Raw genomic sequence first — 18,953 nt, forward strand, 5'->3', positions numbered from 1 at the left:
TTTTTTTTTTTTTTTTTTTTGCAGCTTTTAGAGGATCAATCCTCCTTTACTAAAGTGCTTAACAGTATTTCACTTTCAGTTCTTATAAATAAATCTTTATCATCTGCTTGTTCAGTTGGATTGATTTTAATATAGCATGGCTTCTCTGTGCTCCATTCTGCATTTTGTGAGTTAAGTAAGAGCAATTCATTAAACTTTTCTATTGAAGTACACTCATTTATTAACAATTGCAAGCTGCTGTTGTGGTACTAATTTACCCTAAAACATTACAGTAAGTAATAAATTAAAGTATTTCAACTAAATATTACTGAAACGTGTATACAGTATGCTTTGTCAGTCTACCTGACTGCAGTATGATTTTAAAAGAAATGATATTTATATTTAGTCTTTTACTTCACATACATTACATAATCTAAATATATCTTCAATATATTTCCTCTAATTTTACTTTAATGGCCTCTGCCTTGCATTTCATACACTTTTATCCAGTGGGGCTGGGGGCTGATTGGGAGTGCAATAGTTGAGTGGGGGATTGATGATTAGGTGAGAGGGTGTTAGCTTGCAAAATTTGAGATTTGAGGTGATTTTTAACTACATTTTTTTTTTTTTTGTGAGTGCCTCCTTCCCCCCCCCCCTCAACACCCCTAGATAGGCTACAGTTTTTATCATCCATTAATTGAAAGGCTGATGGGGCCTGAAGATTAAATGAGAGGGTGATGGCTGGGAAAATTGGTTAATATCTAGCATATTCATACACTGTTGCCAATGTACTGGTGACAAATACATGTACTCCTGTAATGCATTTTCTATTCAGGTGGAATGTGCACGTCCAAGGTGCGGATTCGTCATTGTATGAAAATGAACACTTTCAACTACAGTTCAAATTTACTTCTCGATATCCATTCGATGCCCCTGAAGTAAGTATTCTTACAATCAAAGTAGTTTTTTTACTAATTGGAGAATAATTTTCAATAATTAAAATTACAGTAAAGTATACTTTCCATCATAAAAACAATATCAATTATTTAAAGTCCCACCTGTTTCTGTAGTGGTTTCATTAGCTATACACATTTTGTTAAAACCACTCTGTTATTAAATTTATTTACTTATTGTAATTAATAGTTTGGAAATATATATTATATTTTTTCCATCTCATTCAACAACATAAAAAATTATATTACAGAAAAAAACATTATATTATAATAATGTTGTACTTTATTAAAATCGTGTGTATTTCATTTGATTAGGTCTTGCTAACCTTGCTATGATAGCATCTACTTGTACAGTGCGCCCATTTTACCACACTGTACAAGTAGTGTGCTACTTGTACAGGTTAATATATGTACAGTACATAGTTATTTTCTTTTTTTTTTTTACCTCCAACAAAACTACAAATCTTACTTTAAAGTAGTCAGTGATTTTATCTTTAGCATTATAATTGCCTTGCATTTTATCATATTTCTTTACAGGTAATTTTCACAGGGGACAATATACCAGTTCATCCGCATATTTACAGCAATGGTCACATATGTCTATCAATACTTACAGATGATTGGTCTCCTGCTCTGTCTGTTGAAACAGTGTGCCTTAGCATACTGAGCATGCTCAGTAGTTGCAAAGAAAAGGTTGGTCAACACTCAACTGATGGTAAATAGTTCGATGAAGCCCTGGGAGCCCAAACAATACCTTTGCATCTATTTGTTACTACTGTGTAGTAGAAATAACTAGTGTAAATATAAATCAATGTTATTGTTGTGATTACCAGCTTTCATAATGGTTTTGATCAGTTAATTTGACAGTTGAAATTCAATTGAGATCACCCAGCTAGTAGGGATCTACCCAAATGGGATGGGAAACACTGGACAATGACTTCATTTAACTCTCTACACTGTGCATGTTAGGTATTCCGAATGTAAAGCTTTTGCAAGTGATTGAGTTACAGTGAAAAAAAAAGAGATTTGTGATTTTATTAAGAAAATTAGTAAAAAGTATTTAGTTGGGGTTTAACAGTTAAGTATACCATTACTTTATTACCAAGTCTTTACCCACATATGCAGTACCTGTATTCAATGCAATATTTTAACCAATAAATATGTTTTATCTTTTTTTAATTCAGAAACGACCTCCTGATAATAGTTTTTATGTAAAAACGTGCAATAAGAACCCAAAAAAGACAAAATGGTGGTATCATGGTAAGTTACATTGTTTTTTCAATTCTTTAACTGTAGCTAAGCATCTTATCAGCATGCTAGACCAGTGGCAGATCCAGGAATTCAAAATAGAGCCCAAAGGGAGAGTTTCACAGATGGAGTGTCTAGACCACCTCAGCCCACCATAGTTGGGGCTGAGGTAAGAAAATTTATGATTAGGGCACCTCTTGATGAGCAGAAATGGCACTCGCAGACCTAAATTTTCTTATAGTTTTCCTTTTTTACTCCATTCTTTAAATAATTCTGAAAAATTTAGGAGGAGAGGCCAGGCCAGCTTGCACCACCTCCCCACCCCCACCCTTTTTTGATCCACCACTGTAGTCTGCTGTAGGCATCTCATCATCATCACCTACATCTTCATCTAAACTTCATTACTTGAAATAATCAGCATTGCAAAACACATGAATTTCACATAAATGCCTAAAAATACAAATACTTTCAATGTTACAAATTTGATTTCAGCTGTACTTAATAAAATAATTAAAGATTTAATTGCAACTTGCCCATTGCTGTATTCGATCACTAGCCTCAAGTTTATTGAATTCTAATAATTTGTGAGATCAGTCATCAAATGTCACAGCATTTGCACAAGGCTCTTTCAACAATGTTTATTCATCAGGTGATATTTAAATTACTCTTCCAAGTCACTTATGAAAATTTCATCAATTTAGATCGTGTCATTATTTCAATGAAAAAAGACTTCGTTTATTAGTGATCTGTAATAGTATATGTTAAAACTTTAAATTTTAGTCTGAGTTTTCTTGTATTTTTTTCTGTGGATAATATTTGCACCTGGGTTTCGTGTTGCCAAAACCATTTTTTTTTTTTTTTTCATTATTCTTGAGAATTTTATGAAATTTCAGGGGAAAAAACTTGATTTTGAAGATCAACTGAAATTTTCCAGTGAAAATGTTGTATCTTAAAAACCAAAACAATAAAAACTTTTCTCGTTTATCAACACCAATATTTTATTTCAGTTTACACAAAAGAAATTTGATTTATCTGCAATCTGCTGCTCCATTAAGGCAGATTTTTTTGTGGCGCTACTACAGTACTAATTTTTGAAAGTTAAAAGAGTGTTTTGGAAAAATAGAAAATTAATTACAAATTTAAGTCCAAGAGTGCATCTAAAATAGTTTTTTAAAAGAAAGTGTGTGTATCAGCCTCAACTATGGTGGGGCTGAGATGGTCAGGAACTTTAATCTGTAAAAGTCCATACCTGGGCCCCCTATAATTTGAATTCCTTGATCCCCACACTACAGATGATTAAATAATCAGTAACAACAGAAATAAGTAAACTTGTTTCTCACATTATTTTATATTGCTGCTTTTCCATCAAATACTATAAAGTAGATTGCATTTGCAAAATCTTTATGTACTAGAAATGACATGATTTCTTTTTTTTTTTTTTTTCGAATTGACATGTTTGTAATTATTCTTGGTTTTGTATTTCATTGTGTCATTTTTGGTCAGGTTCTAATAAACCCAGCATTTGGCTTTATTTTTATTTTTTACACTGGGGAATTACTTTAAACCACTAATAGTAAAAAATACCTGACATCTCCAAGGGACAAAATATTGTTCAAAGAAAAAAAAAATTGTTATTTTGATCATCAAATGAATGCATTAAGCCAGGTTTAAGTTTATTTTTTTGACAGTAAACAGATTTCTTTCTCAAATGATTTCTTTTTTTTTTTTTTTCGAATTGACATGTTTGTAATTATTCTTGGTTTTGTATTTCATTGTGTCATTTTTGGTCAGGTTCTAATAAACCCAGCATTTGGTTTTATTTTTATTTTTTACACTGGGGAATTACTTTAAACCACTAATAGTAAAAAATACCTGACATCTCCAAGGGACAAAATATTGTTCAAAGAAAATAAAAAATTGTTATTTTGATCATCAAATGAATGCATTAAGCCAGGTTTAAGTTTATTTTTTTGACAGTAAACAGAACATCATTCAAACAGTAGCGTAGATGAGCTACGCTGTAGCATGGAGGAAGAAACCTCCATGGCTGTAGTAGTGATTTGTGAACATGGACTAATGACATTTATTTCCCCCTATGTAATAGGCATCAGGTGGTTGCGACACAAATCAAGAGGCTGTTAAGCTGATTTTCTGTGAAATTGCATATTGATTTTCTTAGTATAAAACGAATTGTCTCAAGCAAAGTAAATTGATAAAGCAATTGCTTTTGTCGGTCAAAGATGCAACCCAGTGTCTGAGTGAATATTACACATTGTACTGTAATGTTGTTTTAATTATCACAGTTCATAAATTACTGTGGACATACATCAAACGGAAAGTGTATATTGTACAGTGCTCTGTGATGTGTGAGATATTTTGAATCAATGATTATTACCTACAGTACCCCATCATCTACCTGCCTTTCTATGTATATATCTATCTTCTTGTCTGTCTGCCCATCGTCTCAACTGCTCACTTGCCCACCAGAAGATGTACAGTACTAATACTAATTCCTGTCTTACAAGTTCCTCCAAAATTCGTAATTAGAGAACGGACCTCGGCAGTCAGTTCATTCATTACTGTACCTACCAAGTCTCCTACATTTCCTGCATTCATCTACCTACCTACATAACTACCCACATACTCTTCCACCCCCAGAGATCTCCCTAAAGGCAAAGCTTCCAACTAACAACCCCTATGGACCTACTTACTATTATCCATCTGCATCTGCCAACCAATCTACCTATTTTTGCACTTGTCAATTGTAGACTCTCCCCCCCCCCCCAGACCCAGGCCTAGGGGGGACTTATTTGGGGATGTAATTTCCAAAACGGTTACATGCATGTGAAAGTCCCGGCCACCTCCCAGCAATGCGGGGTATCGTTTAAACGCACATCTGCCTTTTTTAATTTATCATCGTGAATTCAATCCTGTGAAACCAGTTTTATTTTTTTTCTCAACCAACACTTTAACAAAGTTAAATTTCACAGCTATAAACTAAAATTGATTTTTAAATGCAAAACACATAGGCTAGGTAGAAAACGCATTAGTCTACTGTCCATCCTTTACAAATTGTAGTCATGCAAAGAAAATGTTGAGATTGAGGTAGTTCTGTATTAAAATGGTAATGGTGACATTTATCTGATGTAATTAATAGAATTGCTTGTGTACAATAGCTTTCATTACCGAGGAGTTGTCTAAAAATAAATTTCATTTCATTTTTTTAAATCTGTTTTTGTTGAGATAGAATCGAAATTGGATATTAAAGCCAAATTCTGACAGCAAAAAGGGTTGAATTTCATTTATACTCAGCAAGTTTTGATGGGTTGGTTAATGGAAATGAAGCCTGTACTTCATATATATTTCCCCAGAGTTTGTGTTTTACTGTATATATTATTTGATGAGTCCATTTCAAATTTCACTGTAGCCTTTCTTTTCAAACCTTATAGTTCCAAGAATCTTTCCCTCTTAATGTGTGATCATTTTGTTCATTTTGTTTTTTTAACTAATACATGATCTCCTGTTAGGCTATTTATTTGTCTCTCTAATAGGATGACATCTCTCTGTGCAGTTAAAATATCTGAGCATGTGATCTTAATACATGATCATTTGATTTTTTTTTTACTTCTTTCTGTTCTTGGAGTTTATTTTCATGTTTACTTAATATCTTTTTTAAAATTCTAGTTGGTTAAATATTTCTAAGGAATCTAATTTTTTTCAATCATTCATTTGTTAATTCATATTATTAGTGATGTTTTTGCGCCATCTTTTAAAGTTAATTCTTTAGCATAAAGTGAAAAGATGTAATGACTACATTTTTTTTTCGAAAAATGCAAATAGGCCTATATAGATCTTGGTGGTTTTTATTTTAATCTTTAAATAATAAGAATAATATAGTTCTAAAGTAGTATAAATGACAGTGTGTCCCAATTTTTCACAAGTTCAGTGGGTCTCCCCCAGAATTAGCACAGTGTCCTACAAAATACTCTGCAAACTAAAACTATATCCAACCATTTCATAAGATTGCTTTATTCACTCCCTAAAGTCAGCTGGCCATTAGTATCACCGTAAGCAGCAAAACTTGATAAGACATGTTAATAAAGCTGATTAAACTAGATCTCCCTCAAGTGGCTTCACCCAATTTCAGAGGTCTAATTTCAATATTTGAACTGGATGTCATAAAACTAGATTATTTGCTTTCAAGCAAAAATATTTTTACACCAATTAACAGATGAATAAATACCATTTCTATATTCTTTGCATAAAATCTATGGATTAGAGGGAGGTCTGAAATGCTCTGTCCACAATATTAAATATGCCTATATATGGTTATAATGTGATGTCATCATGACCGTATTGAGGTAGTCTGGACAGGGCTTAAGTCATTATAATCTGTGTGTTCGTAGAAGTTGATAACCTCTGACCCTTTTAAATAGCCATTCTATTATAATATTTTCAATAATTTTTGAGCATATTAAAATAGATTTTATGTCATTCTGTACATTATATCTTTAACAGACTGCTTTCAAATTCTTGACATTTGGAGCAGTGTTTCTTTTTTTTTTTCTTTTTTTTGCTACTGTATATTGAATCTACAAATTTTGACTTATGAAATTGAATACACTGTATATACTTTATTTAAACAAGAGTTCATCTTCTTGAATGTAAATTGAATTCAGTCTATAGTGTTATAAAGGTATTGGAATAAAATTAAGATATTTGATACTTCTTGTATAAAATATATTGTTGCTTTCTGTTTTGTTTTAGATGATCATGTGTGACAAGAAACATCAGCAACTTTGTGAATCCTTCAACGTAAACTTAAAAATATACTTTAGTATTAATTTCATTTGCACTAGAATAGACAATCATTATATAGTATTTTTGAGCTAATTACATCAAAAGAAATTGAAGATGGCAAATTATGAAGATTGTGGTGGCCAGTCTGGACAGTAAATGAGGACAGACACTTAAAAATGTACAGCAGGAAAGCCGACACAAAGAAACCAACAGCATGACGCCAAAAACTGAAGGTAAATCGGAAAGACCAAGAATCATGTTCAGTCTAAGTAGGCAATATAAAGTACAGTTAGAAGCCAACACATAGACACTAAGGAGAAAGCAAGGCATTCAAATTAACCTCAGGTTAACACCCAGAAGCAGAGATGCAAATTGAGATTGAAAAGGCCTAAAAATATATAGAGAGAGGAGAGAGTGAGTGAGGATGTTCTGGGTTGAAATTCCGAAAATTCTGGGATTTTTTTCATGACTTAAATCAGCTCCCCTCTTAAAGCCTAATGAATGAGAATTTATGTTTCTAAAGCTTCACAGATCCATCCAAAATGTCTGTGCTGTTAGATAAGTAACAGGGAAATAAATATGTATAAATTAAAATCCATTTGTCATTTAAAGTCAGGCTCCAGATGACACGAAAAGGGGGTTTGACAAAAAACACCTGTTAATGGGATACAGATTTTTTAATATTTATAAACTGGGGGAAAAGTTGGAAAAAGGGTGGATTCAAAATTCTGTGTCTCATTAACCTTTGTGCCTTGGAAAAATCAGTTGTACAACATATTAAAGAATGGTTTTTACTCCGAAGCCTGACTTTAACATTATATTTTGCTCCAGATTTAAACTGGCGCAAAAGTGCTTTACTTTCTATATGTAAGTTGTTAACTTTTGAATACAATATATAGAGCAAGAAAATGTTTTACATTATTAGCAGATGCGTAATTATAAGTGGTAAGCCGGGAACTCACTGCATCATAAGGTGGTCGTACGCTCATTGTACCACGCATCCAACTCCACGGCCTGAATAAAACTGGATAGTGTCAGTCTGTGCTTCATTGGAAGTTATGATTTATTTGAAAATTTCATTTCATTTTTAATATTTCTACACTGGCAGCACATCTTTTTTATTTTTCAAATAATTATCTATTGTACATAGTGGATATATTGCTATTTTTTGTAATTTGTATTTGATAAACAACAGTAATATTGACAACTATGTTTTTTTGATTGTTAGCATTATAATACTGTGTAATGTGATATAACCAAGTCATTGCTATTGGAGTAAATGGTGGAATAATGCTACCAACTTTTATGTCCACCATAGTACAAGTATTTATTTAGAAAGGAAAAAGCTTTAACGGGCAGGAAATGCATGGTATTTGAGTTTTATTATGCATGCAGAAGGGTAGCTATCTTGTGATATATCGCTATGAAAATTGTAATTTTTTTACACAGCTGTGTGTAATTTTACTTTAAAAAGTGATTCAATCATTAAAACTACATGATTTGCAAGGTTTGACGATTTCAGTCTGCAGAGTAACATTTCATTATTGTATTAGGGAGATTTTGCAACCTTACGAAAAAGATAACGAATACGAATACGTCGTCATCATTATCATCATTCGTGCCTTAAACATTCTTAACAATATGCTGTATGAGCTGAATATGATCCTTGCTTCATGCAAAAGGCATGAATCGCTTACTTTGTGACAAATATGCTGCTGTAGGGGAAGGGTTGTCTAACAATTTGATGACGTATTCGTTATTGTTTTCATAAGCTTGCGAGAACTCCCTATTACATTATTTAGGTACATTCGTGTCTATGTTTTACCATTGGTGTTGAGAATGTTTTACCATTGGTGTTGAGAATTGTTGATATTTATCAAATGTTGAATATTCTATAATTACCTGAATAATATGATTGGGCGATTTATTTACAAATTACAAATATAAGTAAATTACTATGATGAAAATTCGTTTGAAATTATCTTGTTTCTTTAAACAACAGCTTCAATATTATGATTTAAACATAAACATACATGTTTATGAATATGCAAATATGATTTTTTTTTACTGTAACTCAATACAGTGACAATATTAAGTTACAAAAGTGTAGAGTATTAACTTTGCTATTGTGTTGTCATCATAACCATTATAAATGGAAAACAAATCAAATTATCACCTAATTGACTATTCCATGACACACACGAATATTCAAAAACACATACAACAAGATATTTTATTTGTATGTACAACATGGTTCATATGAAATTCTGAGTCGCTGGATACTACTTCCAGTTTTTTTTACAGAACAAAATTACACTAAAGACCATATATTCAAGGATAATAATAAATCCAATCGCTGCATGTGTAGATGATATAGTACTTAAAATACTAATACTGTTTTGTTTTATTTGACAACTAGGCCTAAAATTTTTGCTGTCGTCTACGACATCACTTTAAATAACAGGTGGGCGATTTGTCTAGCAGCCCGCGAAAATGAATTAAAAACCCTATGTGTGCGGCCCACCAAACATCTTTGGATAGAAAACACCTTGTTTTGTTTTTTTATGGCCCGACACCGATCATCTGTAAAAAGTAATATTATTATTATTAAAGCAGTGGAAGCACACTGGAAACGTCAAAGCTTGGTGCAGCTCTCAGCGTGTTATAAATCAAAAATTCACTGTGGCCATTTGACCGATTTGTATGCAGTGGTGGAACTATAGCAGGTTCACTGAACCCTGGACCCCCAAGTTCCTGGGGCACAGTTTCAACGGTTGCCATTGTCTTATTTTTTATTATTTTTCTCATTCTGGACAGCGCCACCAACGAGAAAGTTAATTTAGAGATGGCAAGCCTAATTCACTAAGTGCAATAAAGAGTGAGTAACCTAAAATTAGGGCCTGGAACTCAGGCTAGCCATTGTCGTGTTTTCATCACAACTGGCATTTTGCGTTCATATAAGAAGAGTTGAGACAAACCTGATGTTCATCCGTTCACACTGGGAGTGTTTACAAACAATGTCTGTTTACTCGGGGAACAGATTACTCTGGTTTACTAATGCATTCACACAAAGTTTTAGTATAGTCAATCTAATCAAATCCGCAATAACAACTCCTAGGGCATCACTTGCTGCGTTTGATTTTATGAACTCATGTCACCAATATTATAAGTGTTGATTGATTTGATCAATGGCATAGTTTATTCCAGTCGTTTACAATGACGATAGGCCTATTAGATTTTAAAGGTCAAGAAGAAACTAACAATAGATTTTGAAAGGTCATTCCATACTTTTCATAATATCAATCAAAAAGTACACTGATTATTATGTAGTGTCTGTTGGTTGGTCAAATAGGATTGATATGTAGACGTAATAAGCAATTAAAAGAAAAACAAATATTGATTTAAAACTCAAATAAGCGCAAAACTGATTTAAATGCATTCACACAAAGTTTTAGTTTAGTCAATCTAATCAAATTCGCAACTGATTCGGGTGGGAATCGAATTGATTTTTTCGCAGGTATTTGGGGACGTACCGAGTACGGTACAATAACACGTCAGGTAGGGCAAAACATCACTCCTATGATATTATCCTGACGCAAACTCACATCGATATAGTTTATAGTTAAGCTTGGTTTCCATACAATCGATCACCCTACCGGCGACAGTTGTCGAGAAGGTTGAACCTGGTTTAACTTTGCCAATTGCGTTGTAGATGAATCGGTGGTGCCTCCCCGATTGCGTCAGGGTAGTTAGTAATGCACCCTCATTTGTCTGCAACGCAATCGGTAAAAGCTCGGTTACTGCTAACTGACCTGACGTGCGCAATCGGGAAGACACCCGATTCGTATGCAACGCAATCGGCAAAGTTGAACCAGGTTCAACCTTCCCGACAGCTTTCGGTGGTGGTGGTGATGTTGTTGGTCGGTCGAATCGGGGAGCCTTCTTGATTGCGTCGGGGACTGCTACGTGGTGCAACGATTGCACTGAAAACACTGTAGCGATTTTATGGAAACCAGGCTTATCAAATACGATTCACGACGATGCTCCAAAAAAGTAGGTTTACTTAAGTTTCTTATAATAATTTCGATGTGAGTTTGCTTCAGGAAAACATCATAGGCGTGATACGTTCCCAAATACGTTCTTAAATACTTGAGAAAAAAAGTCGTGATTCGATTTCCCAGATAACTAGCCTGGTGTCATAACCATTTGACCAACGAGCTTGCGCTTAGCTAGTGGCTAGTGTGTTTATGGACATTAGGCTAGTTATCTGGAGGTCGTGGGAATGATTCCCACCTGAATCACTAGCGACTTTTCTTCGCAAATATTTACTGAATATTCGGTACGATCACACGTCAGCTAGGGCTAAACATCACTCCTATGTTTCTTATATACGCACACACACTAGATTGCAAAGAGGATGCGTCAAAAACAACCAATAATAACACATCAGATTGTTAAATAAAAGATACACCAATACAAAACAGCAAAAAGTTCACAAATTGAAATGGACACATTCAACTAAAATGTACGGTGGTGATGCAAGTAGGCCTAATCAAAATGATTTTTTTTTAAAGTGTTAGATGTATGCTAAAATTCCTTGAATTTTTATAGCGACTGAAACAATATCGGTCGAATAAATATAAACAAACGGCAAAAATGATCGATGTGTGTAGGAGTTAACTCCAATGTGTATGCCTATAACTCCTTAATTATTACTTGTTTATGACGTTAGTTAACGCTACGAACCATAAAGAAATTGTGCCAATGGCCAATGACATATAAACATACAGGCAATTGATTTCCAAGTGCTTTGATGTTTTTGTTTTAATTAAATTATCAGCGTATAACTGAAGCATTAGTTGCCATAGAATAGCTCACCCTATCGGCGACAGTTGTCAGGAAGGTTGCCCCTGGTTAAACTTTAGCTTGGTTTCCAGAGAATCCCTTACTCTATCGGCGACAGTCGCCGACAGGTGTCGGGAAGGTTGAACCTGGTTCAACTTTGCCGATTGCGTTGCATACGAATCGGGTGTCTTCCCGATTGCGCACGTCAGGTCAGTTAGCAGTAACCGAGCTTTTACCGATTGCGTTGCAGACAAATGAGGGTGCATTACTAACTACCCTGACGCAATCGGGGAAGCACCACCGATTCATCTACAACGCAATTGGCAAAGTTAAACCAGGTTCAACCTTCTGTCGCCGGTAGGGTGATCGATTGTATGGAAACCAAGCTTAACTATTATAACTATATCGATGTGAGTTTGCGTCAGGATAATATCATAGGAGTGATTTTGCCCTACCTGACGTGTTATTGTACCGTACTTGGTACGTCCCCAAATACCTCGGATTTCGGATTGAAAACTAGTCACTAAGCAAGCTCGGTAGTCTACTGGCTATGGCGCCAGGCTAGTTATGTGGAGGTCGTGGGATTGATTGCCACCCGAATCACTTGCTAAAGGTCAAAATTAACAGCTAGTGTACATACAATGTGGCATTGTTGGGACACTATTCAGTATGTTTAAATAAATATTATTTGACATTATAGTACATAAAAAGTCCTTTCAAGTGATACCACACATGTTTAATTTTAAAATGGTATTTCTTTTTTTATCACATTTAACCTCATGGCGTCCCACACAAAAAATAAAGATTCTGTGTGACAAAAATTCCTGCAATTTTTAAATTAATTTTTAAAAAGTGAATTAGAATCTATCTAATTGTGTTTTTATTGAATAATAGTGAAAATGAATTTATATTTCAGTACAAAACTTAAATATTTCAGATTTGTTTATAGTTTGATTATCAAAAGTACATCAATCCAAAGGGTAACGATGTAACAACGGCGTCCCGATACTGTTACATCAGTGACATGAACACACAGAGCCTGTTTTCTAACAGTTTGTAATAGAAATGACAGTCAAATTGGTATGAATAGTCGGGCTTTTAGATAGTCTTAACTTATTCTTCCACTCAATTTCTCTGCGAGCAAATCATCAACCCAAAAAACTGTTCCATTCTGAGTAACGGCGTTCTACTGTTACATCAGTGAATTTTAAAACTTTTTGTCCATATTTTTTTTAAGGACCCCAAACAAGAATCTTGTAGTTATCAATTAATAGAGACTTAGGCATATATTTTAATTTTAATGGAAACATACAATACGTTATTGTCATATTAGGCCTATATTGCATTCGTTCACACAGTCCGTTTCTTCACCTGGTACACCGTGCGCACTAATTCGCTTGTGCCTCAATAACGTTCATACTATAGTATCCAAAGTGTTGCCTAATTATATCAGTGGCGCAGCCAGAGTGGGGGTCAAGGTGGTTCTGACCCCCCTCAAATTAATCAAAATTTAAAGACAACCCGATATATTAGTAAGTGATTGGTGATGTGAACAAATATTATATATGAACTGCTGTGCGTGTAATAAGGCCTTCATCTGGGGTTCATGATTATGAAATCATTATCTTCACACCAAATGACACCAAATGATTATTATGAGTATCCTCACACCAATTTATTTTCTTGTTTACACTTTGCGTTCAAGCTGAATTTTTTTGTTTTATAGAAATTAACGGTGAAAACTCTAAATTCTACACGTAAAATAACGCAAATTTTCCACCCCTCTGATTTTACCCTGGCTGCGCCACTATCGCCCCGATCATACTCAAGTATTATCTCTTTATATATGCTAATTATGTTTAATGAAAATATAAATTACCGTATGTGTTCATGATAATTATAATCAAGCATATTATTATTATGGTAGGTCTATTTTCTGAGTGGATCATGTCCTTATTGATTGCAATGCTCTGGCGTGTAAAATTTCTGCTTTGCGTGAATGTTTCAAAAACTAGTGCGGTTTCGTATTCGTATACTGTATCAAACAAAATACATAGCTCGAGGTTAAGCATTTTTTTTCGTTCTCGCATATCCTTTACGGGTTGTAATGTAGGCCTATATATTTAATCCAGCATTACCATGATACGGTATAGTTTATCTCATTAATATATGACCTTATTCAAGGGCCGTAAATGGTGACTTTATTCACGGCGCTGTTGGACTTTGATAAAATAAAAACACAATAAAAATGTGTATGTAAAGATATCAATTGTGTTAATGGCAATTACAAGAGAAGCAGGAGGACAAACAAATTTCTGTAAAATTTGTTTGACGTCTCTTGAGTCTGCAATATAAGATTCTGGCCATCTATGTTATGGTACTCTCATAATGGCTGGGTCTATAATCCAGGAGAGGATTCTATATTAATCATATAGATAACACCAGAGAGTATTAATAGGATACTGTGAAAGGGTGGGGTACTACTATGGTTACGGAAACTTCCAGCAATGCATATTTTTTCTTACTGTTTCCTTAGTTTCTTTTCCATAGTCTTTTTCACTGTTTCCCCTTATCAGCAAAATGGAAATGTCCATAAACTGTCCGAAACGGTTTTGAACACCGTCCATGCACGACTTAATCAACATTATAATTCATAATTTATAATTTATTGACTTCCCTTGGGAGAATATTACGACACTTACAATTTACTTGCACTAAATTATAAAACAGATTTTACATGTTAATTTAGAGTTTCGAAATCTGATAAAAAAAATCAACTAAACACTCACAAATGCTGTGATCAACACAGATTTGCATGGGCTTTAAACTTTATCACTATTACCTAAACATTTGAATAACTTAAATATGTTTAACTATCAGGTTTCTCCTTTACATGGTATAGATTGAACTGGATTTTAAAAAGTTAATAATGCTTTATGAACATGATCAATGTGAGCTAATATTTGCGGTGGTTATTATTAAGCTCGTCTTCCTATTCAGTGGTCTTAGATTCACATCCCCCAAGATTAGCTCCACATTGCAACAAAATCAGGGCGTGAATCAGGGCAGATCCAGGGGGAGGTATGGGTAGTAGCCACCCCCCCCCCCAAAAAAAAGTGAAAAAAGAAAGGAGAGCATGTTAATTTGAAAATGCAGCTAATTTTCGATTTAAATTCCATGTACTGTACCATCTCACATCCCATCTATAAGGCTCAATACGCATCTGGAGGGAGACGCACAACCACGGTGGCACTGAGGTGGGTGTGGACAGTATCTATAACCAGCAACACCCCTCAACTTAGCAGCTATACATGCTATGTAATACGGTCAAGCAATTTTAGACCAAAACTTAAACACCATCCCACCCCCACCCCCGCTCTGCGCTTTGCACTTCGCATTGCCCCTACCTTCCCTGTGAATTCGAGTGGTAGTAGTGGACCTGCAAAATACTAACACTTTTTGTTTTGCTTTAGCAATGCAATAACCAAACGTTTTCATGATCCCTCCTGACTATTTTTTTTTTTTTTTCAGAATCGCATACTGCTGCAAGCTGTAAGTCAAAATTGGTAGGCCTATCAAGACAGTTTTCCACATCTATAACGTAGCGTTGTTATTAATCATGTATCGCGTTGATACTTAGCTTGTCACGTTACTGTTTAATGATGATGAAGTAAGTTGTCTGCTATTACGTTCGATATATAACACGATACAGTATTTTATGATGTTTGCCTTCACTAGATATTCTCCAGCCTTCATGTTCGGTGAAATTACAAACGTCTTCTGCTCTTTAATTGATCCCTCCTGGCTAGTTTTTTTTTTTTTTCAGAATCGCATACTGCTGCAAGCTATAAGTCAAAATTGGTAGGCCTATCAAGACAGTTTTCCACATCTATAACGTAGCGTTGTTATTAATCATGTATCGCGTTGATACTTAGCTTGTCACGTTACTGTTTAATGATGATGAAGTAAGTTGTCTGCTATTACGTTCGATATATAACACGATACAGTATTTTATGATGTTTGCCTTCACTAGATATTCTCCAGCCTTCATGTTCGGTGAAATTACAAACGTCTTCTGCTCTTTAATCAGTTGAATTATGTACTCGTAAACAATATATCAACATCAATATAATTTTCAAAAATGTCGTAGGCCTACTTTATTCTCTTCGGTACCACGTACAAAGATAGTACAGTAATGAGCTCGTCTATTGATATTGATCGGTTAACTGTATGAAGAGCAAACATGAATATTAATTATACTTGAATATCCTCTGTAAGTTGGTTCACAGTAGTTTAATCAGAACAGCACCGGTTTAATGTATTAGTATAGCGTTGTAACGCAAATTAAACGCATTATGTGTCTACATGCAACGTTGTCTTCAAACAAAGTGCAATCGATAACCCATTATTCATACATCTCATAAGGAATACTATAAATTATCAAAATTACGTGCCGCTGCAAATATATTTTTTTCAAGATTTCATTTGCGGCGTTTTTTGGAGGATGGTCTTTATTTCAAATTATTGGACAAATGTTTCCCATGTCACATCAGTGATGATGTGTTGTTACAACTTTGATAGGCCTACTAATTTTACCGTGAGGAATTTGCGTTTAGCAAAAAAAAAAAATCACGTTTGTTGGTGCGGCCCTTTGTTCGAAAACGGCGTTTAATAACAACCATCACGCCGTCATCCGTCATCAGCTTCTTGGCTGTGCTCTGTGCATGCGCGCTATCCAGTCTCGCAAAAACAGAGCCTAATTTCATAACAATATGTTTTCATGTTCTTGTTTAATTTTTGAGAATTTCGCACTGAACCCCATATTGTTTCATTTTTCCTTTTTTTTTTTGTAGAACTTTAGTCTGATACTTGTGTGCTTGCTTGTGTTGCTGGAAAATTTTCTACTTAACCTCATAGCTCGACGATTTTGTCAACGGAGTCCTCTAAAGCTTTGTCTACACTATCAAATTTTATGTGACAAAAAAATGTGATGTGCCCATATATGGGCACGATGACGTCATATCACATATAATCAAATTGTATCAAAAAAAGTTGAACATGTTCAACTTTTTTTGATGTTGTCTGTCAAAAAGTTGTCAAATTTTTGATATTGGCCAATCACAGTGTGTTATTTTTTTTTATAAGAGCAAGCTCGCTCTGTATTTTTTTTATCTGAAAAAAATGTCAGCGCGACGATTTTCTACCGAAGAAAACGAAAAATTCATTGGGTAACTTATGTTTGGTAATTTAGAAGATATATTTGGAATAATTTTAAATTTTGACTATACATTATACATTCATGTTTCGTGTTAGCATTCATGTTCGATGATGGAAATGTAGGATGTTGAAAACTGTTATAAAAATGAGATTCGTATGATTATAAATATTTTGATTTAATATTATTATAATTTAATTTATTTATTGTAAATAATTCATTAATTTGAATACCAAATTGGGTAATTTAGAAGATATAGGCATATTTGGAATAATTTTTAATGTTGACTATACATTAAACTTTCATGTTTCGTGTTAGCATTCATGTTCGGTGATGGAAATGTATGATGTTGGAAACTGTTATAAAAATTAGATTCGTATGATTAGAAATATTTTTATTTAATAATAATATAATTTAATTTATTGTAAATAATACATTATTTTAAATTCCAAATTTTCAATATAGCTTCAATTAAAAAAAAAACCTGTGATGCAAGGTTGTTCTCTGTTCTCCGACGCTTAAGAATCACAATAGGCTACAAGCACAGCGTTTATGATAAGATTGTACAGGCTCATTCTTGATCCAGGAGAGCAAACAGCGCACAAATGTACTGTAATTATTTTATGACGTCATTCTTGCGTCATATATTTTCATTGCAGGACAACAGCGACCGTTACTGTGACTTAGGACAGCGTATGTGTTCCAGACAATAATGCTATGACGCAAAAAAAAGTTGCAGATAATTGATGAATAATCTTCGAAGTCTCGACGAACATCGATAATATATTGATAAACAAGAAGGCCTTTATTTACGCTAGTCTTTTCGTTAATAGACACTGTGGTAGCTGTTTGATGTAATATATCAAAAAGTTTGTATAATTATAGGGAATTATAACGGTGTTGTTGCACACTGTTTTTACTTACAGTCATTTAATGCATTGTATATTCAAAAGAAACATCAATTTATCTAGGTACTGGTATAGTTATAGACATTCCCCAGTCGCCTCTCCCAGTGGAAACGATTAAAGCAAAACAAAAAAAAATATTTTAAAATCACCTCATATCACCTTATTTTGAGAGCTATACCCCTCACTTAATCATCGATTCCCAACCCCATCTTCACCTTCGCGCCCCCATCAGCCTCCCCTTCATCCCCTTCCCCATTCAAGACTCCTAGAAACTCCACTGAAATAAGCACTGTAGCACTGTACAGTACAGTACTCTCCGGAAGAGCACGGTCAGTACCGTGACGTAAAGTACCATACAATTCTGGATCCGCCCCTGGTACTCTACTATAACAGATCCATTCAACAAGCACAGATTTATTATATATGTATGTATATATGTATTATGTATGTATTATGTGTATGTATGTATGTATGTATATATGTGGGCATTATTTAAGTAGGTCTGTCGTCAACCCAAGTTCGCGGTTCTGTGTGCTTGTAGTACCGGTATGTTGACTGAATGTAAAAATCCGCCTCATATCAAGTTGCTATCAAAAATGGAGATATCAGAATTGGTATGGAATCGAACACTCGAAAAAAAAAAGCAATATAGGTTATTGGTCCGCTTTAGTAGGCGTCCACATACTGATCAAATAGATACGAGCTTTCAACTTAATTATTAAGGCAAAATTGACAATGTAATTTATACTAATTAAATGCATATTTTAAAGCATCTCCAATGCTGATTCAATTATTGTAATTACCACTGTATAATGCGTATAATAGACCTATCTAAAAGCTATTTGGACATACTTCGTGGTTATAAAATAAGCACGGGTAAGCACTTTGCAAGGGAGCGAGAAACCGAGGCTAGAGCCAGGAGGGTTGCATGGACCCCCGGTTGGTGTCCATTCAAGGCTGAAGGCCCTACCGGGATTTTTTTTTTTTTTTTTATGTTTTTTTCTA

The 18,953-nt window shown here is 34.2% G+C and overlaps 1 protein-coding gene across 1 annotated transcript; it reads left to right on the forward strand.

Annotated features, from left to right (window-relative positions):
- Positions 1–8,947, forward strand: LOC117122245 (ubiquitin-conjugating enzyme E2 W-like). The gene is made up of 4 exons (XM_033267777.1): positions 1–917; positions 1,470–1,625; positions 2,117–2,192; positions 6,948–8,947. The coding sequence occupies exons 1-4, from the start codon at positions 798–800 to the stop codon at positions 6,959–6,961; spliced, it is 366 nt and encodes a 121-aa protein (XP_033123668.1). The 5' UTR covers positions 1–797; the 3' UTR covers positions 6,962–8,947.
- The last annotated feature ends 10,006 nt before the right edge of the window (positions 8,948–18,953 follow it).

This window comes from Anneissia japonica, unplaced genomic scaffold, assembly GCF_011630105.1.
Source record: "Anneissia japonica isolate Jap-2015-1 unplaced genomic scaffold, ASM1163010v1 scaffold287708_len1499824_cov190, whole genome shotgun sequence".
Classification (NCBI taxonomy): domain Eukaryota; kingdom Metazoa; phylum Echinodermata; class Crinoidea; order Comatulida; family Comatulidae; genus Anneissia; species Anneissia japonica.

Coding starts and splice junctions, on each gene's coding strand:
- LOC117122245 (XM_033267777.1), top strand. CDS start 798: ATGCATTTTCTATTCAGGTGGAATGTGCACGTCCAAGGTGCGGATTCG. Junction 918..1,469: donor ATCCATTCGATGCCCCTGAA/GTAAGTATTCTT, acceptor ATTTCTTTACAG/GTAATTTTCACAGGGGACAA. Junction 1,626..2,116: donor TCAGTAGTTGCAAAGAAAAG/GTTGGTCAACAC, acceptor TTTTTAATTCAG/AAACGACCTCCTGATAATAG.